The 25,155-nt window shown below is 38.9% G+C and overlaps 1 protein-coding gene and 1 long non-coding RNA gene across 2 annotated transcripts in view; one reads left to right on the top strand and one right to left on the bottom strand.

Annotated features, from left to right (window-relative positions):
• Window positions 1-12,734, top strand: part of LOC133068093 (uncharacterized) — a 39,055-nt gene extending 26,321 nt beyond the window's left edge. The window contains exon 3 of the long non-coding RNA XR_009695442.1: window positions 12,647-12,734. This is a non-coding gene — a long non-coding RNA (uncharacterized LOC133068093). The remainder of the gene's footprint in view (window positions 1-12,646) is intronic.
• AKAP6 (A-kinase anchoring protein 6) overlaps window positions 1-25,155 on the bottom strand; it is a 588,857-nt gene that overhangs the window by 348,925 nt on the left and 214,777 nt on the right. Inside the window, exon 3 of the mRNA XM_061159147.1 lies at window positions 24,192-24,549. Coding sequence (XP_061015130.1) covers window positions 24,192-24,515 — 324 coding nt within the window. The 5' untranslated portion in view covers window positions 24,516-24,549. The remainder of the gene's footprint in view (window positions 1-24,191; window positions 24,550-25,155) is intronic.

Genomic DNA, 25,155 nt, shown 5'->3' with positions numbered 1-25,155 from the left:
TTAGGTTTTAAACTGGACTGCAAAGGATAAAGGGCCTCTGACTACCACCCTTACAACTAAGAGGTGTTTTAATAATATGAATATCATTCCTGACAGTAGCACTTTCCTTTTATTTGTTTAAACTAATCACAAACATTATTTTATCTCTAATTATTTGGTAAGGTAAATGGTAAATATTATTAATCCTATCTTGAATAGAAAAATTTAATGAGACTTAAGAGCGATTCAGTGACTTGCCCAGTTGATGTGAATGCCTCTCTCATAACCAACCAAGGGAATATTTATTGATGCAGTCTCTGCAGGGCAGCTTTACAATATGGACCAATTTTAAATATTTTTTACACAAGTACAAAAAGATATATTCTCAAAGATAATAATCACAACAGTTTTTATAATAGGGAAAAAATAGAAGTTACCTATGGGTACATCATTAGCAGAATACGGAAATAAATGAAGGCATATTCAGGCAATGGCTTACTACACAAAGGAACTGAATTTGTAAAGTTTTATTTAATGTTTATTAACTCAAGTTTAAATATCCATATTTGGCTAGAGGCCATTGATTTCAGATAGCACAGCAGACACTGATATTTATTTTATGACTATGTATTGCCTTATAATCAGAAAAAATATAAAATATTTCATTTAAACATCTGCAGCAACAATAAATCAACTGACCTGTGCTTAGAAGACAACCAGAAGATACATGAATAAATTAGTTCACAACAGGTTTATCTAAGGAGCTGCTCTTCCTGCAGAGTGAGATCCCATTCCACGTTTTATTAATATATACATGGTTTCCATACCTGCACATGATTGTGCTAATTTGGCAAGTTTTCTAGACACTGGTTCACATACCAGCAAATAAATTGCTTTATGCCAAGAAAGCTATATCCTTTGTGCTAGCTCTGCAGAACACACCCGGAAGAGAGAGTGATAAATGGACGGGACCAGAAAATAGAAGCTGGAGCACTGAAAGCAAGGCCAGATTTTTGAAAGGATGATAAATTATTTAACTCATTAAATAGATTTATAGTGATCAGGAAACTCATTCTTTCTACTTACAAATTTTGATTATATAAAAATGTATACTAATAAAGCAGCAAAACACCTTACTTTTTCAAATGGCAGCCAGTATAAAATTTAGTCTTAGAGAATCATGCAAACTAGCTAAAAGCTAATTTGACTTTTAGACCTGCATGAAGCAAGAAGGATATTTGTTTGTTCACATGGATTTTCAAATTCCAATCTATTTGCAAATTAAAGCAATAATTTCCCTCCAGTCAATTAATTTTTTTCCACTACCAGGTTATTAGCTAGACAAAATATAATAATGAACAACTTCCCCGATTTGTGTTTTTCCTAGTTTTCCACTATTCTAAATAAGCTATAATAAACATATTCACGTAGAAGCCTTTTTCCCCTATATTAAAGGTTTTAAAAAGCCTTCTAAAGGATTAAATTGGCCCAAATTTTAGCATCATTAACAATAAAACTATAACTAAGCTCATCAATAAATTAAATCTTCCACTTAGTCCACTCTTTTGAAGAAAAAAAGCTAATCCCGAAAGTATATTGAAAGAAGACAGGAATGCTCAGCAAACATCTCTTTGTTGTTGTTGTTCAGTTACAAAGTTGTGTTTGACTCTTTGTGACCCATGGACTATAGCACGCCAGGCTCCTCTGTCCTCCACTATCAGAGTTTGCTCAAATTCATGTCCTCAGTGATGCTATATAACTATATCATCCTCTACCACCTCCTTCTCCTCCTGCCCTCACCCTTTTCCAGCTCAGGGTCTTTTCCAATGAGTTAGCTCTTCCCATCACGTGGCCAAAGCTTCAGCTTCAGCAACGTTCCTTCCAATGAATATTCAGAACTGATTTAGTTTAGGATTGACTGGTTTGATCTCCTTGCTATCCAAAGGACTCTCAAGAGTCCAGCACCAAAATTTGAAAGCATCAGTTCTTCACCACTCAGTATTCTTTATGGTTCAACTCTCACACCCATACATGACTACTAGAAATCATAGCTTTGAAAATACGGATCATTGTCAGCAAAGTGATATCTCTACTTTTTAATAAGCTGTCTAGGTTTCTTATAGTTTTTATTCCAAAGAGCAGGCACCTTTTAATTTCATGGCTGCAGTCACAATCTGCAGTGATTTGGAAACTTGGAACCCAACAAAATAAAATCTGTTACTGCTTCCACTTTTCCCCCTTCATTTTGCCATAAAGTGATGGGACCAGATGGCATGATCCCAGTTTTTAAATGTTGAATTTCAAGCCAGCTTTTTCACTCTCTTCTTTCACCCTCATCAAGAGGCTCTTTAGTTCCTCTTTACTTTCTCCCATTAGAGTGGTATCATCTGTGTATCTGAGGTTGTTGATATTTCTCACAGCAATCTTGATTCCAGCTTCTGATTCATCCAGTCCAGCATTTTGAATGATGTACTCTGCATATAAATTAAATGAGCAGAGTGACAATAAACAGCCTTGTCATACTCCTTTCCCAATTTTGAACCAGTCATTTGTTCCATGTAAGGTTCTAACTGTTGCTTCTTTTTTTTTTTTTTTTAACTGTTGCTTCTTGACCTGCTTATAAGTTTCTCAGGAGACAGGTAAGGTGATCTGGCACTCTCATTTCTTTAGGAATTTTCCACAATTTGTTGTGATCCACACAGTCAAAGGTTTTAACATAGTCAGTGAAGCAGAAGTAGATGTTTTCCTGGAATTTCTCATGCTTTCTCCCTGATCTAACAAATGTTGGCAATTTGATGACTGGTTCCTCTGCCTCTTCAAAACCCAGCTTGTACATCAGTTATCAGTTATCAGTTCATGTACTACTAAAGCCTAACTTGAAGGATTTTGAGCATTACCTTGCTAGCATGTGAAATGAGTTTAATTGTATTGTACTTTGAACATTCTTTGGCACTGCCCTCCTTTGGGATTGGAATGAAAGCTGACCTTTTCCAGTTCTGTAGCCACTGCTGAATTTTCCAAATCTGCCGACGTATTGAAAGCAGCACTTTAACAACATCATCTTTAGGATTTTAAATAGCTCAGCTGGAAATCTTTCACCTTCACTAGCTTTGCTCCTAGTGATGCTTCCTAAGGCCCACTTAAGTGCACACTCCAGGATGTTCGGCTCTAAGTGAATGACAACACCATAGTGGTTATCCCAGTCATTAAGATCTTTTTTGTACAGTTCTGTGTATTCTTGCCACCTCTTTTTAACCTCTAATGCTTTTGTTAGGTCCTTACCATTTCTGTCCTTTATTGTGCCCATTCTTGCATGAAGTGTTCCCTTGATATCTCCAATTTTCTTGAAGAGATCTCTAGTCTCTTCCTCTATTTTTTTGCATTGTTCATTTAAAAAGGCCTTCTTATCTCTCCTTTCTATTCTCTGGATTTCTGCATTCAGCTGGGATATCTTCCCCTTACTTCCTTGCCTTTCACTTCTCTTCTTTGCTCAGCAATGTGTAAAGCCTCCTCAGACAACTACTTCACTTTCTTGCACTTCTTTTTCTTTGGGATGGTTACAGCCTTCTGTACAATAGCACAAACTCCATCCATAGTTCTTCTGGCACACTATCTACCAGACCTAATCCCTTGAATCTATTCATCACCACCATTGCATAATGATAAGGAATTTAATTTAGCTCATACCTGAATTGCCTAGTGGTTTTCCCTACTTTCTTCAACTTAAGTCTGAATTTTGCAATAAGGAACTCATGATCTGAGCCACAGTCAGCTCCAAGTCTTGTTTTTACCGACTGTATAGGGCTTCTCCATATTTGGCTGCAAAGAAAACAATCAGTATGATTTCAGGACTGGCCATCTGGTGATGTCCATGTGTAGAGTTGTCTCTTGGGTTGTTGGAAAAGGGTGTCTGCTACGACCAATGTGTTCTCTTGACAAAACTGTTAGCCTTTGGCCTGCTTTTTTTTGTACTCCAAGGCCAAACTTGCCTTTTACTTCAGGTATCTCTTGACTTCCTACTTTTGCATTTAATACCCCTATGATGAAAAGGACATCTTTTTTGGTGTTAGCTCTAGAAGGTCTTGTAGGTCTTCAAAGAACTGGTCAACTTCAGCTTCTTCAGCATTAGTGATTGAGGCATAGACTTGGATTATTGTAATATTGAATGTTTGCCTTTGAAACGAACGGAGATCATTGTTCTTGTTTTCTGAGGTTGCACTCAAGTACTACATTTCAGACTCTTTTGCCTATGAAGGCTACTCCATTTCTTCTAAGGGTAGATAGATATAATGTAGTAGTAGTAAATATAATGGTCATCTGAATTAAATTTGCCCATTCCCATCCATTGTAGTTCATTGATTCCTAAGATGTTGATGCTCACTCTTGCCATTTCCTGCTTGACCATATCCAATTTACCTTGAATTATGAACTGAACATTCCAGGTTCCTATATAAGATTGTTCTTTATATCAAGTGGACTTTACATTAGTTTAGTTTCACCACTAGACACATCCACAGCTGAGTGTCGTTTCTGCTTTGGCCCAGACACTTCATTCTTTCTGGAGCTATTAGTAACTGCCCTCGGCTCCTCTCCGGTAGCATACTGGACACCTACAGACCTGAGAGGCTCATTTTTCAGTGTGATATCTTTTTGCCTTTTTATACTGTCCATGGCAAGAATTCTGGAGTGGGTTGCCATTTCCTCCTCTAGTGGACCACGTTTCGTCAGAACTCTTCACTATGACCCATCTATCTTGGGTGGCCCTGCATAGGCATGGCTCATAGTTTCAGTTGAGTTACAAAACTCTTCTCCACAAGACTTGTGATTCATGAAGGAGATACAATGTCTTAATCTATATTAATTTGTGAAAATGATGTTCCAATGGTTACCTCAAAAGCTTCTGTATCCATAATTCTCAGAAAGATTTAGGTATGCTCAGTACTATACACTTGAAATTTGGGGAGAAAGCATATTAATACCCAGTAAAAAAAGAAAAAAAAAACTTTAGTATTAATATTTGTTCTTTGTTTTACTCTGTTAACTAGGAAAGTCAAATGAAATATGCCCTGCCCCTTGCAGGCCTTGCTAATTAAAGTTTATTTTTTAAATGCTATATTTCCTTAATTTCTTGTTTCTTTATACTTTTTCAACATATTTGGATGTAAAATAATAGTCTTATAACTTGAAAACAATGCTCAAAGATCACATTCTTCCTCAATAGGCAAAAGAACAAAACTATGTTTTATCTTTTTTTAAAAAAGCTATATTTTATTGTGTCTTAATAACAAAAAGAAAACAATAGAAGAATGAATTATGAGTGGCAGTATATACAGTTGCCACAAATCTAACACACATGCACATACATACACTTGACCAGCTCATCCTGTTGTAGTCACAAAAGCAGCAAGCAGTGTTTGGACTGGGAAATTATAATCAGAACTAGGGACATTTACATAGCATCTGAGAGAGTTCCAAGTTCTTCTAAAGAATGATCTTACTTGATCTTTAGGCTTTAGAGAGAAAAATTTACAGCCAAGAAAATTACAGCTTGGCATCCAACTTCTAGTGAGTAGCAGAGACAGGATAAGAATGAGGCCTGCCATCTCTAAATCCTGAGGACTTCCCACTCAGCCTCATGTCCGGCCAGCTGTAGGACAGCAGAAAGTGGAGCAAGGGCCACAAGGGCAGAGAAGACAACTGACTGTCATCAATTTGAAGAACTCCCATTCCAACATTAAAACTAGTTTATACTAGTGGGGCATCAACCTTTCATTACTCACAACATGCTTCTGAAATCTCTGATGCTGCTTAAACTAAAGGAGCCACCATAAAATAAAATTAAATTAAAAAAAGGACTAAGACATTCCAGTATGCCCTACAAACTCTAGAAGGCAGCTTCAAACAAGTTTTAAGAATACCTTCAACTGTTTTAGTAGTTATGAACAATATGTTTAGAAATTAGTCTCTTCTGCTTGAACTCAGTTAGCAGTCAAGTCATATGGCAAGGTAAAAACTGGCAGTTTTCCACAGGGCCTCTTCTGGAAGGCTTTTCCTTCTGTCTACTGTTTCTGGGCCCAGAGCCCTCTCCTCCATAAAAAACAAAAAAATTCTAAGAAAGCTTCTGGTATATATTTTTGATGTGAATGTATGCCCATGCATTACTTACGCCAGTGACATTTATTTTTAATGATTTATCTCTCATTATGAAAAGGAAGCCTTTGCAGAGGGCAGAGGGAATTCAGGCATTAAAGAATGGACTGGGAAGTTAATTTTTCAAGGTGGATCTCATCTGCATTCTTACCATATACCTGGGGCTGGACAGCTCCCCCCAAAGCTCCTGATGTTCATGTATATAAAAAACACGTATATAAAAAAGGAGGATCCAGATGACTATTTTCCACTAAACATCAGACTGTGAAATCAAGTATACATTTTCAATATATCTTTCAAAATCTTCCCATTTTGAAATCAAGAAAAAGTGAACTGAAAAAGCAGCATTATATATAGTATACTATAGGAATAAATGTGGAGTCCCCACGAATGGGTTTCAGAGGATGTCTTGAAATAGTATGCAAATTATGGGCACGTGTGTGCAACGCCTTGTGAAGATGACTTAAAGCTTTCATCACATTTTTAAAGAAATTACTAAGCTAAAAGAGGCTAACACTGACTTCAGAATTGAAAAGACCTAGTTTTTATCCCTAGCTCTACTGCTTTCTAGCTGTGTGAACTTGGACAAGTCAACTAACCTCTCTGTACCTCAGATCCCTCAGCAGACATCCAAGTATTATTGTAAGGATTAGCAGAGATAATGCATACAAATCACTTTGAAGAAAGTAAAACGTAAACACTGGGGAGCTGGTTAGTATTATTACTAGCAGAGAAAAGGACTAGAGGGACTTTAAGAGAAAGGAAACTTTCTTATCCAGATGCAGAAAGAGGCAAAGGGGGATCAAAGCCACAAATTTGGCAGAATTTACAGTTGGCTGAGGATATGTTTAGTTATCTCAGCAAAATGTTACAGCTAGAAGGAGACCTCCCGACCCCTCATTTTATAAATGAGGAAGATAAGACCCAGAAAAGGGAGGTGTCACCATATCATAGAGTTAGTAACAGAACTTGGACACTGAATTTTGGTCCTACTCCAGGCAGCCGAGAACAAAGAGAAGCTGCCACTGAGGTATTGTTGTTAACCAGCAACAAACAAAACCACTCAGCTTCATCAGATTTATAGATGTTTTTCCTCCTTTGCAAAAGGACCTTTAGTCCTGGGCATCATTAATCAAGATGTCAGTGCATTTCATTTTCAGTTCTTCCCCCTTTGCTCTCCTTACTACAGAAAAGGCTGTGTGCATGGGAAGATTTATGATGGATTTAAATATGTCATTGTACCTGTTTTAACCTTTGAAACCAAGACTCCCATTGGGAACTGTTAGAGAGAATGTCGTGAGGAGTACATTTCCATACCAGCTCTCACTTGGACAGAGAATGGATGTAAATGAATATTAAACTGCCAAGTAGTCAAAGATGGAGTTGGTTCATAATTCTATTTCCTCTCAAACATGAATATGTGTTATGCTAGAGATTTAGAAAAACTGAACTAACTGGTTAAGGACTTGCGTAGAACTTACAGATTTAATTTGCCCCAAACTTTAGATCTGATTAACTGGAGTATATTGTCTTTCAACAGAACTTAATTAAGGCTACTCATTGCCTCATTCTTATCAAGAAAAAAGTCAAATTTTGGTCTGAGTTAATTCCAACAAAATTCTGCTTGTTTTGGCCAAGGCAGAACCCCAAAACTTCTGTGAACAATTACACTAATTTTAAAATGCTTATGAATACATTTTACTAATTCATTGAAATATCCTCAGGAAGTTATGTTTTCCCTGGCATGCTAATGCCACTCAAAGCAGAGGGAAAATTTTAAATGATAATGTGATGGTCTTGGATTAGAAGAATCAATATTGTCAAAATGACTGTACTACCCAAAGCAATCTACAGATTCAATGCAATCCTTATCAAATTACCAATGGTGTTTTTCACAGAACTAGAACAAAAAACTTCACAATTTGTATGAAAACACAGAAGACCCCAAATAGCCAAAGCAATCCTGAGAAAGAAAAAGAGCTGGAGGAATCAACTGTCATGACTTCAGACTATACTACAAGGTTATAGTCATCAAGACAGTACATACTGGCACAAAAACAGAAATATAGGCCAATTATAGGTATATATTACAGAAATATAGACCAGGAACAAAACAGAAAGCCCAGAGATAAATCCACACACATGTGGGCATCTTATCTTTGACAAAGGAGGCAAGAATATACAATGAAGAAAAGAGAACCTCTTCAGTGGGGAAAAACTGGACAGCTACATGCAAAAGAATGAAACTAGAACACTCCCTAACACCATACACAAAAATAAAGTTAAAATGGGTTAAAAATTTAAATGTAAGGACAGGAACTATAAAATTCTTAGAGGAAAACATAGGCAGTACACTCTTTGACATAAATCGCAGCAAGATTCTCTCTGGCCCATTTCCTAGATTAAGGGCAATAAAAATAAACAAATGGGACCTAATAAAAGCTTTTGCATAGCAATGAAAACTATAAACAAGATGAAAAGACAGCTCTCAGAATGGGAGAAGATAATTGCAAATGAAGCAACTGACAAAGGATTAATCTCCAAAATATATAAGCAGCTCACATAACTCAGTATCAGAGAAACAAACAATCCAATAAAAAAAATGGGCAGAAAATCTAAACAGACATTTCTCCAAAGAAGGCATACAGATGGCTGATAAACACATGAAAAGATGCTCAATATCACTCATTATTGGATAAATGAAAATCGAAGCCACAGTTAGGTTATCATCTCATACTTTTCAGAATGGCTATCATCAAATAGGGAACCTGCCTGCACTGTTGGTGGGAACATAAACTGATACAGTTATTATGGAAAACAGTATGGAGATTCCTTTGAAAACTAGGAATAAATCTACTGACTGATTCATGCTGTTGTACAGCAGAAACCAACACTACACTGTAAAGCAATTTCTACCAGTTAAATAATAAAAATAAATAAATTAATTAATTAATTTAAAAAAAGAATAAAATGATGATGTGAGAATTCAATCAATCAGTCAATCAGCTGACCAAAAATGGTTGCAGTTTTATACCCAAAAAAAGTGGGAAAACTTTCCCTTAAAAAGCGTTTGAGTGGGAAGATTAGATTGGGAGTTTGAGACTGATACGTAGACACTGCTATATTTAAAATAGATAACCAACAAGGACCTACTGTTAAAAACATGTTTTTAATAAAATAAAATATGAGGGGCAAGCTTTTAAACTTGAGAATATAGAGAACATATGAAAGTAAGAATTTTTTTCAAATTAGAAAAAATTAGCAAATAAGAATGCAACACAGTGAACACTGTTGCTAAATCACAGCTCAAAAAAGCAGTGAGGGTTGAGTGCATCCAGTAAGGCTTTACAGCTGAAAGAGGAGATATGTGCTAGGCTTTGGGTCACTGGCTTTTAGTTGTGAATGAGAATTATGAGTGTGGAATTTGTGCTGTAATGTCTAGCTGGGATCATGATATAAAGAAAATACATTCATCTTCTTAAATAGCTTCAGTTTGAAATAAGATTTTTTTTTCTATCGTTGACTATGTTATAAAAATAAAAATAAAACAAACAAAATAATCTAAAAAAAGAACCTAAGTTTGGTGAGAAATAAATAAATGCATAAAAGCCTTGTGCTTTAAGCTTCAATACATTTCTTCTGGAAACCTGCAACACGTTTATGCAACTGCATTTTAAAAGATGTATGGAATTTCAGGGTAACCACATTAAACAGATATGAAATATTTATTCTTATTTATGATCCTGTGGCAGACAAGAAATATGATTGCCTGTAGCTCTTTAGGAAAAGCTAGGCCCAAGAATTTTTAAAACCTAAAACAAACAATAACAAAACAGAAGTCCAACTCTGAGAAGAAAATTCACCATTTTTTCTAACATAGTTTTACATATCTGCAATTTAATTTATGAAAGTTTAAAAAGAAATATTTTTTAAAATATGGACACCTCAACTTTATCTAATTAAGAGATACAAAAAAAGAACATATGAAGCAGAAAAATGAATGAGGAAAGCATGCAATTACATGCACACAAAACAATGCCAACTACTGTACTAATCCATGCAGAATTTAGATTCACTTTGATTTACCTAGCTCATTATTCATTATAGAAGACCAGAATCCAACTTATATGCACCCCAGGGAGACCTACTAGAGTGAACACATTTAAACAGAACCCAGCAAAATCATCAAGTCCATGTGGATATTTAATAAATAGTTTCTGCCACAATAATGATGTATCTGTGTATCCACATATACAAATCTTACATTCATCTACTACAAAATATAGTACAGAACTCAAATAAATAAGCTAAAAATACCTCATTGTCTTTGAATGTCTCCTTACAACAACTACCCTTTAATAACATCAAGTTTTCATTACAAACATGATTTACCCCTAAGTGTTCATTAACACACTATTTTAAAAATTGCAGAGTTTTGAGGTGGGGACCCACCCACCCTCTCCCCCACAGTCATAACCATAAGGTGTAAAGTGCTAAAGATGTCTTGGCAAAGGTCAGAGAAAATGAAAATATACATGTCAACTACTGAGTTAATCCATGCAGAGTTTCTAGCATAGGTGTGAACTAACTCCCTGAGGAAGATGTGCTAATTCTTCATAGGGCTAAGTTTCTCAGGTTGTAGTCGATCAGGAAAATAATCAAAGGTAATGTATTTTATGCTGATTGTTCCCTTCTGTTCGGATTCCAAAGTCATACAAATGTATCATCAGAGATGCAAAATTATGGAATAGAATAAAGCAGAATTCCTCATAACAGCTAGAGTAGTAATAACCCAAACTGGATGCTACATCTACCACTATGCTACAGTAGATACCATATGAAAATATGAGGAGAATCAACACAAGGACTACCAGACTGGACTCCAAAACAGTTTCACCAGGTAGGTAACATTTTAGCTGTGACTTGGGAAATGTATAGCTATTTTTCTAGAAATAGAAGTTAGGGTAAGGAGTAACGTGATTTCCCAGAGAGACAGAAACCATGTTTCAAGGCATGAATTTCTGAAAGGGCCTGGGTTTTCAGAGGGAGCAACAGACCAGCTGAGTCCGGGTTGTGAAGGAACTTGCAGGCCGTGCCCAGACATTTGGACTTTACCTAGGTGTCCCTGGAAGATCAGCTGGTAAAGAATCTGCCTGCAATGCAGGAGACCCCAATTCAATTCCTGGGTTGGGAAGATCTGCTAGAGAAGGGATAGGCTACCCACTCCAGTATTCTTGGGCTCCTCTTGTGGCTCAGCTGGTAAAGAATCTGTCTGCAATGAGGGAGACCTGGGTTCCATCCCTGGGCTGGGAAGGTCTTCTGGAGAAGGGAAAGACTACCCACTCCAGTATTCTGGACTGGAGAATTCCATGGACTATATATAGCCCATGGGGTCGCAAAGAGTTGGACATGACTGAGTGACTTTCACTGGGAGGGCAGCCAGAGGCTAAGAGAGGTAAACACTGCAGTTGAAATATTTTTTAAAACAACATTTCACCCGTCTTACTTCCAGGATGTGGACATATGTGCATAAAGGAGGGAGTCTCCTACATGTGTCATGTGGATGACTCTCCCCATCTCGTCACCAGCACCTAACTCCCAAAATACAGAGGTGGATTCGTTTGGCCAATGTGATAATATTAATTCCCTTTGCAGTAGCAAAGGTTTGAGCTGCAGCCATTCTTAACACTGTTGTTTGAATTACTTTATAGGGTCTTTTGAAGGCTTTCTTTTTTTTTTTTTTTTCATTTATTTTTATTAGTTGGAGGCTAATTACTTTACAATATTGTAGTGGTTTTTGTCATACATTGACATGAATCAGCCATGGATTTATAGGGTCTTCTGATAGACTTTAAGTATCTGGAAAGAGGGGACACTACAATGCATACTGAAAACTTTCTTTGGAATTTCACTCAGGCTAGCTCCCTCCTCATGAATCAGTTCTCCAGCAGACCTTATACTCACTCTCTCTTCCTCAGGTGAAGAGCATATCACTTTCCATCTTCATTTCACATATTCCATGTCTATTGAGCAATGATTTTGGTAAATTCGCCTCATTCAAATAATGAAAAAAATCAGTGGTTTGAGTATCTCATAACAATAGAAGCAGCTTACACTAAAAGCCCTCTAGTAACAGCCATGCGGCTAAAGCAAACACAGGAGAAATTTATATCCTATTCCTTTTTATTTTATTCACATGTGTATAAAGAAACACAGCCCTGAGCCCTAATGGCAAGTGATAACAGTTGTATCAGTTTGATTTGAGCCCAAAGAGGGCAAACAAAGAGAACCAGTCGCCTCTGACTCCCCAGCTACCTTCCTGGTTTGCCGCAGTGGCCTGGTCTAATGGGCTGTTTCTCGCTTGCTGTTACCACCACCCAAGTCCAGCCATTTTGTGTCATTTACTGAACATCCTCATAAACTGTCTCACATCTCTCTCCTTCCCAGATTACTATGCACACACCCACAGATTCATGCCAAGACCCAGGTTTTTATCATGTTATTTCTTTGTTCGTAGGTGTCTATAACTACTGGATCAAGCCCAGACTCCACCGAGGGATTTACAATATTTGTGGCCCTTCAAAATGTGTCTCCTCTTAAGTTCAGTGACATACATCATTCATCATTCCTCGACGCCAGGGGAAAGGCCCTTCCATCTTTCACATTCAAAGCAGCACAAGAAGTTATACCAGTAACTGCACAACCTCAAAAGGTACCATTTGTATATAACCTGAACAACTATAGGTGGGCAGTCCTGAGCCTGGACTGCTCTATAGAATAATTTCTAGCTCAAAAAGTTGTTCTGAGAATTAAGTAAGAGAGAAACATTTACTTTTTCTGGATTCAGTTTTTCTTTTGTAGGTAAAAACTGTTAGGACTGTAACATAACATTTTGAGGCATTTCTTACAATTATGAGTATGGGTGTGTATTCATTCATTCATTTAATAAAAATCTTTTTGACCATATAGCATATGGGATCTTAGTTCCCCAACCAGGGATTGAACCAGTGACCCTGCACTGGAAGCACGGAATCTTAACCACTGAACCCCCGGGGAAGTCCGAAGTAACGTAAAACAGTACATCTAAAACATAGGGGCTGGTGTCTGGCATGGACTTATTACTTCCTTCCCAAAATTTTTACTTCTTTATAAGGTCACTTGGGAAACTGAAAAAGTTCAAAAGAGTCATTTCATAGAAGTCTTTGCTTCTAAATAAGTGATTTTAAATCCCTTCCTATCAATTTGGGAGGAAAGGAAAAATGCATGGAACAAGCAAGACATATCCAAAAGCCCTCTGTTCAAAAGTGTCTCCTTTCAGCGTGGTCAGCTCTAGCCTGTGCACTGGAAATACCAGCGGAGTCTTTAAAAGTACTGATGCCTAGGTCTAAACTCAGACTCTGATATCACTGGTCTACAACAGGGCCTGGGAAATGGGCTTGTTAAAGATTCCCAGGAGATTCTACTGCATAAGCAAGGATGAGAAACACTCTCTCTACACATGACATACCTGGAAATCAACTGATTTGTTAACATTTTTCGATAAAGGTGTTCATCGCTTGCTCTACCCACTTCCATGTTAGGATACTAGTAATTCACACCTTAGTATCAGTTCACTTTAATTAGATCACATTTCCCTCTTTTGAGATGAAAATTTTGAAATGAAGTGAGCGGGCAAAGGAACAACAAACAATGGAGAGGAAAAACATCTCTCTATTTCATAAGCTATAAACAACACTCCTTCTCAAAGGAATTTCAGAATTTCATTTATGTCCCCATTTCTAAAACCTCACATTCCTACTTGCGATGAATCAAAATACAAAATATTTTAAATTAAGAAGAAGCTTAAAATACTAAAGTAGAAAGAATATTAGACTTGAGACTCTGAAAGCTTGTTTGACTCCCAGATCGATCACCTACTAACATTTCTGGGACTTAATTTCTTCATCTCTACTAGGGGATTAAGGTAAGGATTGAGTAAAATACTGTAAGTAAAAACTCCTGGAATATATTAGGCATTCAGTAAATCCTATTGAACTAAAAACTCTCCAGGAAAGGGAAGAATTAACTCATATCCTACCTCTGGGGCTGCCCCTAGAAATATCTATCTCCCTGAGATCATAAAAACTGATGGCTACTGTTGCTCAGTGATAGTTCATGCTGACATTATTTTAAAACTAGTTTTTAAGCAACAGATCCCAAAAACACTTCTCTAATCAAAATACTGGTTTCTTTAGATTTTTCTCATTGGACTCATTTCTAAATCCTTTAACGATATTTATTACTTTTCCCTAAACGCTGTTTATATGGTCTCCTTCAAATTGGGAAGCCTGTGATAATTATCATTTTCCATTCTACTATTGCTAATTAAAACTTACACAGCTGGACAATCTAGTAAACTTGTTGGGCCACCTCAATAATTAATCCTCCCATCCTCAACTCTAAATATGCAGGCACATGTGGCTAAGGTCCATACATACCCAAAGATCTTCCATAACATGTGTCACAAATTACAAAAGTTATTTTTTCCATGTCACCCTTCTCAAGTCTTAACCAAGAATATTCATGTGTATTATTAAACATGTTCCTGATGTGAGATTTTTAGATCATCTTCCACAATCATCATGAAAAATATTAATCATGCAACAATCAAAAAGTATTTATTTAGCACTTAGAATATGTGTGCAGTGGGGTAGAGGCAATTACTCAACAATTAAGACATTTTTTCACATAATTACATATCTAAAATTAGCCTTCTTGAACATTAAACACTCTTGTTCAGTTCAGTTCAGTCACTCAGTCGTGTCCAACTCTTTGCATCCCCATAGACTATAGCATGCCAGGCTTCCCTGTCCATCACCAACTCTCGGAGCTTACTCAAACTTGTGTCCATTGAGTCGGTGATGCCATCAAACCATCTCATCCTCTGTCATCCCCTTCTCCCACCTTCGATCTTTCCCAGCATCAGGGTCTTTTCAAATGAGTCAGTTCTTTGCATCAGGTGGCCAAAGTATTGGAGTTTCAGCTTCAGTATCAGTCCTTCCAATGAATATTCAGGACCGATTTTCTTTAGGATGGACTGATTGGATCTCCTTGCAGTCCAAGGGACTCTCAAGAGTCTTCAACACAACAGAAAAGCATCAATCTTGTTACTTCATCCATTTTTCATGGTCGATGATACCAACTGTCTTTATATAACCTAAGCATTAATAACAGGAAAATCTTTTCCACTGTTAATCATTTTACTAAAATCATACTTCCAGGACACTTGACAGCTAGTATTCATATTCCCTGAGAAGATACACCCTGAGGAAGACACATTAGCCAAAAGAAGATTCAAGCAACAAATCTGGGCTTTGGGAAAATAAAAAGCTTCAACATCCTCATATCTACAAACATAGAAATCAGCTTCATTTTCTCATTTTCTGAGATTTGAATATGCTTTGGGGTTGTCATCTGATCCCATATAAATACAAAAAAAAATTTAAGTTGCAAAAATTGGTACCAGGTTACCCTTACTTGCATAATAAATTGCACAATTAAAGTACATATCAAAGATATAAGGAAAAAAGCAGTAACTATCAAACTGTTCTGGCATTGACTCAGAGAAAGACATGAATTATACATCATGACCAAGCACATATATATATATAATGAAAGCCAAGTTTCACAAAATAGTATTTATCCTACCTTATGTAATTCTACTTGTTTTAGCACTTTAGTTCATTAAATTGATTTCGCAACCACTAACGCACTGAGATATACTTTTTGAGAAACAACCATCTAAAGAGTGAAAGGGAAAATATTTACTCCTGAGGCAAATGTCTTCACCCCAAAACGAAGACATTTGGTCTTTGATCTTAAACTAGTACTTATTTAACTTAAGATATGTTACATTAAGCTATATTTAACTTAAGATATGTTACAAAGAAAAAGAAATGCAAGAAGGCACTGTGGTTGTCTGAGGAGACTTTACAAATAGCTGAGGAAAGAAAAGAAGCAAAAGGCAAAAGAGAAAGGGAAAGATATGCCCAAATGAATGCAGAGTTCCAGAGAATAGCAAGGCAAAATAAGGAGGCCTTCTTAAGTTAACAATGGAAAGAAATAAGAGGAAACCAATAGAATGGGAAAGACTAGAGATCTCTTCAAAAAACTGGAGATATCCAGGGAACATTTCATGCAAGAATGGACCAAAAAAAGGACAGAAACATTAAGGACCCCAATAGAAGCAGAAAAGATTAAGAAGAGGTGGCAAGAATACACACAGAAGAACTATGCAAAAAAGAGGTCTTAATGGCCCAGATAACCATGATGGTGTGGTTACTCATCTATAGACAGACATCCTGGAGTGTGAAGTCAAGTCGGCTTCAGGAAACATTATAATGAACAAAACTAGTTGGAGGTATGGAATTCTAGCTAAGCTATTTAAAATCCTAAAAGATGATGTTTTTAAAGTGACGCACTCAACAGGCCAGCAAATTTGGAAAACTCAGTAGTGGCCACAGGACTGAAAAATGTCAGTTTTCATTCCAATCTCAAAGAAGGGCAGTGCCAAAGAATGTCCCAACTACTGTACAATTGCACTCATTTCACATGCTAATAAGGCTATGCTCAAAATCCTTCAAGCTAGGCTTCAGCAGTACATGAACAATGAATTTCCAGATGTACAAGCTGGATTTCGAAAAAGCAGAGGAACCAGAGATCAAATTGCTATCATCTGCTGGATCATGGAGAAGTCAAGAGAATTCCAGAAAAATATCTCCATCTGCCTCATTAACTATGGAAAAACCTTTGACTGTTTGATCACAACAAACTGTGGAAAATTCCTAAAGAGATGAGAATACCAGACCACCTTACCTGTCTCCTGAGAAACTTCTGTTTAGGTCAAGAAGCAACAGTTAGAACCTTACACGCAACAAGTGACTGGTTCAAAACTGGGAAAGGAGTAGGCCAAGACTACATATTGTCACCCTGCTCATTTAACTTCTATGCAGAGTCCATCATGCAAAATGCTGGGCTGGACAAATCCCAAGCTGGAATCAAGATTGCCAGGAGAAATATCAACAACCTCAGATATGCAAATGACACCACAAGGTGAAGAGGAACTAAAGAGTCTCTTGATGAGGGTGAAAGAGGAGAGTGAAAAGCTGGTTTAAAACTCAACATTCAAAAACTAAGATCGTGGTATCTGGTCCCATCACTTCATGGCAAAATGAAGGGGAAAAAGTGAAAGCATCGACAGATTTTATTTTCTTGGGCTCCAAATCACTGTGGATGGTAACTGCAGCCTTGAAATTAAAAGGCGACTGCTGCTTGGAAGAAAAGCTATGACAAACCAAGACAGTGTATTAGAAGGCAGAGACATCACTTCACTGACAAAGGTCTGTATAGTCAAAGCTATGGTTTTTCCATTAGTCATGTACAGATGTGAGAGTTGGATGACAAAAAAGGTTTGATGCTTTCATATTGTGGTGCTGGAGAAGACTCTTGAGAGTCTCTTGGACTGCAAGGAGATCAAACAAGTCAATCCTAAAGGAAATCAACCCTGAATACTCATTGGAAGGACTGTTCCTGAAGCTGAAACTCCAATCAATTGGACACCTGATGCAAAGAGCTGACTCACTGAAAAAGACCCTGATGCTGGTAAAGACTGAAGGCAAAAGGAGAAGCGGGTGGCAGAGGATGAGATGGTTTGATAGCATCACTGACTTAATGGACATGAATATGAGCAAACTCCAGGGCTTCCCTGGTGCCTCAGACGGTAAAGAATCCGCCTGCCATGTGGGAGACCTGGGTTCTATCCCTGGGTCGGGAAGATCCCCTGGAGGATGCCATGGCAACCCAGTACAGTATTCTTGCCTGGAGAATCCCCGTGGACGGAGGAGCCTGACAGGCTACAGTCCCTGAGGGTGTACAGAGTCGGACACAACTGAGACGAGTAAGCGGCAGGAGATAGTGGAGGAAAGAGGAGCATGGTGTGCTACAATCCATGGGGTTGCAAAGATTGGATACAACTTGGTGACTGAACAACAAAATATTACAAACTGAAAACTACTTAAAAATCTTTTAATTGAATATTTCAGGCTTTCACACAGTTTATTAACCTTAAGATCAGATCCTCTAAGCCCTAAACTATGATGTCAGAAGTTGAGTTCCACTCAGAGTTTCTGTTATAAAGAATTTCTGAAACCCCTATGGTGTGTTTTGGATGTACCCAAGAATTCACCCTGGCTGTTGCTCACTGTTACAGCCAGTAGCCTCCACAACTGCCACTTTAGTACAACCTCTGCCGCCACAGGCAGAGCCTGTTCTGCTCCACTGGTAAGGGGAAGAGAATATTCTTTCCCTCTATACCTGTGGAGCAAGGACGAGAGAAGCCCAGGCACCCAGGCACAAACAGCTGAGACAGGTCCTCCATGCTGTGCCCACAGCCCTTTCCCTTCCCTGGCTTCCCATGCTGCCAGCTGGCTGCTTAAGATGGGTTCTAGAACCGAGAACACACTTAACCACGAGCCACACTCCCTCCCTACTCTGGGGAAGATTCCTTGCCCCATAATGAAGGTGAATCCCGTTCCAGGAGTTCATCATCCCAGGACTTCCATTGTCTTCAGTTTGTCAGGTACATCTGACATGAGAATCCCAGCTGTGGAGAGGATTCAAGCCTTTTCCCCCAGCAAGCCTTCCAGGTCCTCCATGTGAGTCACTGGGTATCTAGATTTAATTCCAGATGTCAGGCACATCTCAGTCTGGGTATAGCCCAGTCAGAACATCTTATAAACACAGTATCTACTCAGTGTTCTAACTTTGAGAATCTTAAGCGTGTTATTTAGGGAGCTGATTCCAGTAAAGTCACTTCAAGACTTTTATTTGTCATCCAGCCACATCTTTTAGTCTAAGCTTTGCCTCTTTCCTAATATCATGCTTCCAGGAATATAAATAACATTCTCTCTAAGATGACTGTTAATCAGGAAGCATAGGTATCTAATTTGCTTATTTAGCACCCAAATATATTCATTCAGAGAAGAAGTTGCCGTTAGAGTCAAACCCTTTTAAGGTTCTTGTTCTGGTTTTCCCACACAGAATAGCCTCTGAATCCAAAGGAATGGGGTTGGGGTGGAGGGGTGGGGGAGAGTTTCTAAAAATGGCTCAGCTTGTATCTGGAAGCTAAGAAGCAAAATATGTGGATTACATATTTTAATCTTAAGGTGAGACATTTTTAATTCACCCTCTAGAACAATAACCACCACCCCCTCCCATTTTGGGGACTTCATAATAGTGGTTTGTAGTTCATCCTAAGGGTTACAAGAAAACTTCCCCTAAGAACTTAGAAATAGGTTGGTAAGAGTAGTCTCTGATAAATAAACTTTCAGATCAACACAATGACCCGAAGAGAAGTTTAGTTACCTTTAAAGAAAAAGAACTGTTCCAGGCCCTCTAGTTTATTGACTGGAAATCCTTACCAAAGAAGGAGTCAAACTGAAAGTGGAGTGGGAGGAAGACCAATACAGCTACCTATAGAAAGAATAGACTCTCCCAGACAGACTCCCCAGACAGGATCTCCAAGATTTCTGAATTACTCACAGACTCTCCCTCAAGGGAGAGTAATGTCCCAAATGCATTTGGGCCTGATTCATCCAACGCCATTGTCTTAATTCAATCCTCACCAAGCAGGCTTCCTGCTTGTTAATTCCAGAGCAAGCCTGCCTAGGGAAGAGAAGGCACTGACCATACAGATTTGGGCTTATCTATCCAACCACAGATACGAACCAAGCTACCCACAGATGCCCAGCCCCTGCCCTAGGCAACAGGGATACAGTGGAGAATTATACATTTGAGGTCCTTGGAACTAATACAAACAAATAAATAAGGAAATTAAAGCTAATGATAAGAACTATGACAAAAAATAAACTAAATAATGGACTAGATAATTGCTGGGGGAGGAGATGAGTGTTTTAAGAATAGGGATCAGGAATACCTTCTTTGAGAAAGTGACATTTAATATAAAATCAGAGGGTGAACCCCACTCTGAACAATTTCCAAAAGCATCTCTCAACTAATCTAAATTATATATCAACAGGATGGTAGAGAAGACCGTGACGATAAGATTTAGAACAATCAGTGTGAAAGGAAGTTTGAGGTACGTAGACAAGTTAGATAAGGGTAGCTCCTTTTTCTATGCTTGCCTTTCACCAACCATAGCACAGGTCCCACCTCACTCCCAAACCCTGCTCAACTCTCTCCCAGGTTTGTGCCTCCGGATATCTGGACTGTGCCTCTGGAACTGTGCCTCTGGAACTGGACTGTGCCTCTGGCTCACTGTTTGATGAGGATCCAGAAGCTACCAGATCAAGCTAGAGGATGAGCGTTTCTAGGCAGAGGACGCAGGAAAAGCTGTGAGGCAAGAACTAGCCTAGCATTTCTTTGGAACTTTCAATCAGCTTGGAGCTTTATAAACAAGGTGAAAGTAATAGGAGACATGGATAGAGAAGTCGGCAAGGACAGAGCCACAGGAAGAGAACTGGATTTTATTACAAGCCAACAGGAAGCAAGGGAGTTACATGATTGATTTACATGTTTAAAAGATCTCATAGCTGCTATGTAGAAAATAAACTGCAACATAGTAGAAGAGGCTCTAAAAGTAACCCAGGCAAGCAGTAACATGGCTTGAGCCCGGTGGCGGCAGTAGTGTAGGGGAGAAGTGAATGGATCTAGGGCATATTTTGAAGATGGATCCCTAGAACTTTCAACAGACATATATGCGTGGAGTCATGTTTTGGCTTGGCAAAAAAAAAGTGGCGCCTTTTACAGAAATTGGGAAAACAGCACTGGGGAGGCATTCAGGGCTTTTCAATGAGCATATCAGTTTGAGATGCTCACTAGAGACACAAGATGTCTGTTAGGAAGTTGGGGCTCCTAGAAAATGTTGTGATGGATATACATAAATTGAGAAATTATCTGTGCCTAGATGGTTGGAGCATAAGAAGACTGAGCGCTGAAGAATTGATGCTTTGGAATTGTGGTGATGGAGGACTCTTGAGAGTCCCTTGGGCTGCAAGAAGATCAAACCAGTCAGTCCTAAAGGAAATCAACCCTGAATATTCATAGGAAGGACTGATGCTGAAGCTCTAATACTTTGGCCACCTGATGCGAAGAGACAACTCATTGGAAAAGACCCTGTTGCTGGGAAAGATTGAAAGCAAAAGAAGAAAAGGGTGGCAGAGGATGAGATGGTTAGATAGTATCACTGACTCAAAGGACATGAATTTGAGCAAACTCTGGGAGGACAGAGGAGGCTGGGCTGCAGTCCATGGGGTGCAAAGAGTCAGACATGACTTAGCAACTGAACAACAAGATGGTCCTTAAAGCCATGGTATTCCCATCCTTGTGACGGTTTTTTTTTTTTTTCCACTGTACAATAAATAAACTGAATAATTCACCAAGGCATAAAGACAACCTGGGATGCCCCACAGCAGATGGCTGGCTTTGCCCCAGCTGGGCCTGCCTGTCTGCTTTGTGTGCACCTAACTTCAGACCTGCTTCTACAAGGGTGTCTTGCTGTGATTCCACATATAAAATTCTGTGACCCAGGGCCCTTTTTTTCTTGGGGATCCAATGTGGAAATCTGAAGAACTGACATGTATTTAAAGTATTTTTTTAATGTATCTAAATGCTTATTTGGTTGATTAAAAAAATATTACACAGAGGGGAAACTATAAATAAGCAGATTAGGAGACCAAAACTAAACCCTTGAGTCGACAGGGCCATAGTTCACTCACCAGAGCTCTTTGACTTCAGGTTCAAGGTGGAAGGGCTCTATTATTAGAATTATTATTAGAAAATTCTATTACTAGAGAATATTCAGAGGCTGTTGGTTAAGTCACCCGATAAACTAAGCATCAAAGAAAGTAATAAAAGAACTCCTAGATTTAAGTTAACATGAGACGATTTCACTTCAGCCCTTAAAATGTTATTGATTAACTATTCTGTGACCACTGTGTTGACTTCCTGCTCTCCAGGCTCCATTCTCAGCAGGGCAGACAGACCACACAGTGGGACAGAGCTAGATAGAGAGAGTGAGATGCCTTTTGAGTGAGAAAGTAATAGGCAGTTCCAATGAGAAAAAGTAAACTGCCCTACAGGGGATTTCTCGACACTGAACAAAATCTTGGTTGACATACGAAACTTCATGTTCCTATCTAGAATGAAAATTTAAGTTTTTACCTAAGTACTATTGATGCAATTAAATGTAGTCAGTTGACACATTGTTTTTAGATGCCCTTAGCACTTTTAGTGGAGTCTTCTAAAGAGATTTCCGTGCCCCCATTCTCATTTATCATTTACCACATTTTCTGTGTAAATCTGAAAGATTCTGTGCTTAATTGGGCTTCCCTGGTGGGCTGCCATCTATGGGGTCACACAGAGTCGGACACGACTGACGCGACTTAGCAGCAGCAGCAGGTGGCTCAAACAGCGAAGAATCCTCCTGCAATGTGGGAGACCTGGGTTTGATAGCTGGGTTGGGAAGATCTTATTTTAGAGAGCAACAGTTAGTAGGATTGCGGAGGAGCCCCCAACTTCCTTCTGTCTCCAATCTGGAGGAGCTAAAGGGCTGGTGGTGGTTGTTTAGTCACTAAGTTGTGTCCGACTCTTGCAACCTCATGGACTGTAGCCTCCAGGCTCCTCTGTCCTTGGGATTCTCTAGGCAAGAATACGGGAGTGGGTTGCCATTTCCTTCTCCAGCTAGAGGGCTGCTCCTCTGATTAAAGGGACTGTTCGGCAGGAACTGATGTGCAGCAGGACACACACTCTCTGCTGCCACAGGAGGGAGACCAGCCAGCCGGCCCTCCAGTAAAGCTCATTCCCAGCCACCTCTGATACCCTTTTGGTGCTTTCTCCTTAGCCTAAGAACATATAGAAAGAAGATCAGCCCACCTGCTCAGCCTGGGAAAGGTCAAGACACCTTGGCATTCTGGCCTTTTTGTTTTTTCCTCTCTAAAACCCCTCCCCTTCCCTTTCTTGAAAACTCTCTCTTATGGGGTAGCTGGACCCCAGATTTGCTGAGCCAGCCTGAGGAGGCTGAGCTAGATCTGCTCCAGGCTTTGGGGCACCTGTGCTCCCTCAACTGTCCTGTCCCCTCACGATGATGGCTGCATCTAACAAGCCATTTAAGCATTAAGATCCAAGAATCTGTTTGGTCTTGGGTTGCAGATCATTTAATATGAACCAGTTTAGGCAGAGGAATTCTCCTTAACATCTCACCTAACTGACTAGAAAGTTACATTGGGGTTTGGGGCCAATGCCCTAATTGGTTATAAATCTGCCTTGCTTTTTTCCCACCATTGACTTGAGTGTGCATTTCCCTTGGGAACCTGGAAGAGAGAAGTGGCCATGAGAGGGCAAGATTTCCTGTATCTTGAGATCCCCAGGCCAAAATCTCTATTAATAGCACTCTTTACTAGCATCTCCATTTCATTATTATCAACAGTCAGGCTTCTGAAGGGCTCAAGAAGTCACACACATTTTTTTAATGTCTGAACTTTAGATGAGTTGTTATAAAAGCACCTTTGTTCTGCACGATGCATTGTACCTGGATGAAAGAACTCATTCTAAAAGGAAAACACTGCCCTCCCCCACCACGCCAGAATCCATTGTTTGCCACAAAGGCAGCATCGACTTCAATAGGAGGTAGTAATCACATACATATACAGTCATGACCCAGTTTGACGTTTTTTTTTTAATCTATGAGAGTCTTTAGTAAACCTTTTGTAATATTTTTATTCTTTACTACTGATTTCTATGGCATTGCACAAAAATATCCCCCTGCTTTCCTCATTTCTCTGCATTATCCCCTGAGGTCAGTTTTATTTTAGGTGCTCAGTTCACAAAGTAAAACCAGGAAAGAAATCTGCCCATGTTTAGCTACAAAAATAATAGTTTCAAACCTGTTGTTCTGATTTCCTTCTTGGATGCTTTCTCATTGAGAATTACAGAACTCAGGCTCTAGTTCCTGTAGCCACCTTCAGACTTCTGTCTGGAATGGACCTGAGCCCAGAGACCTTCCTTACCTTTAGTTGAACTAGATGCACATCCACATGCTTGCTGTCTGAGTCCTGCTGGACCGAATAGGTTAGGTCTCGGACCCTCTCTGAGGTCATCCGGAGCCAGGTCTCGATCTCAGGTAAGTGGAGGACAATCTTCCAGTCAGCCCCTGTATGTAACGGGGGAGGCTTTTCGTACTGCTGGTCAGGATCCATGTCCCTCATCACCTCTTCTCCCTCACCCTGCTCCACAGTGGGCGTCAGGTTGATGGCCATGGGTGAAGCATCAGTAGCCATGGGATCCAGGTCCTGTGACCTCAGAGGGGAAAGTGTCACGCTCATGGTTAACATGGAGAAGTCTAAACCTTACTTCTTTCCAAAACAGCTGAAAGGCAAGAGGAAAGAAGAAAGCAAAAGTCAGACAAGATTGCCAAATAAAGGAATGATACTTTGCAGAAGAAACAAGATTTCTAAATTAAGCCAGCTTTCTAAATTAAGAAACCATAGCTCATAACAAAAACAGAAAGAGGTGCTCTGAGTTTCTACCAACTAGGTCCAAGACTCAGCATAAAACAGGAACACAAAACTGCATGGTAATGCCTACCCCAACATCCATTCTCTTCTTACTTCTTAATAGCAAAATCCTAGTTTTCAGTTCTGTATACCTTTGCCAAGAATTTAAAACTACATTCCCTGCCTCCATCGGAGCTTGCTGTGGTCATGTGGCTAAGTTCTGACCAATGAAATGCATGGTTTCTTTTAAGATAAAGTTGATTAGTTTACTAATGATCTAACTATGTCATTTATCTTTTTTCTGTAACCAATTTGACATAAAATAACAGCTCAGGATCTTATACTTTAAACATTTTAAATAGACATTATTTTTAGTTTCAGGAAAAACTTCTACTCGGGGCAATGGGTTCCTTGTCCTTTTCTAAGTCTTTTTCTAGTTCTATGCATTCAAGTCAGTTTATAGCCTCATTTCCCCATA

This window comes from Dama dama, chromosome 13, assembly GCF_033118175.1.
Source record: "Dama dama isolate Ldn47 chromosome 13, ASM3311817v1, whole genome shotgun sequence".
Classification (NCBI taxonomy): Eukaryota; Metazoa; Chordata; class Mammalia; order Artiodactyla; family Cervidae; genus Dama; species Dama dama.
The sequence above is the reverse complement of the archived record's forward strand: the minus strand, read 5'-3'. Positions and strand labels throughout refer to the sequence as shown.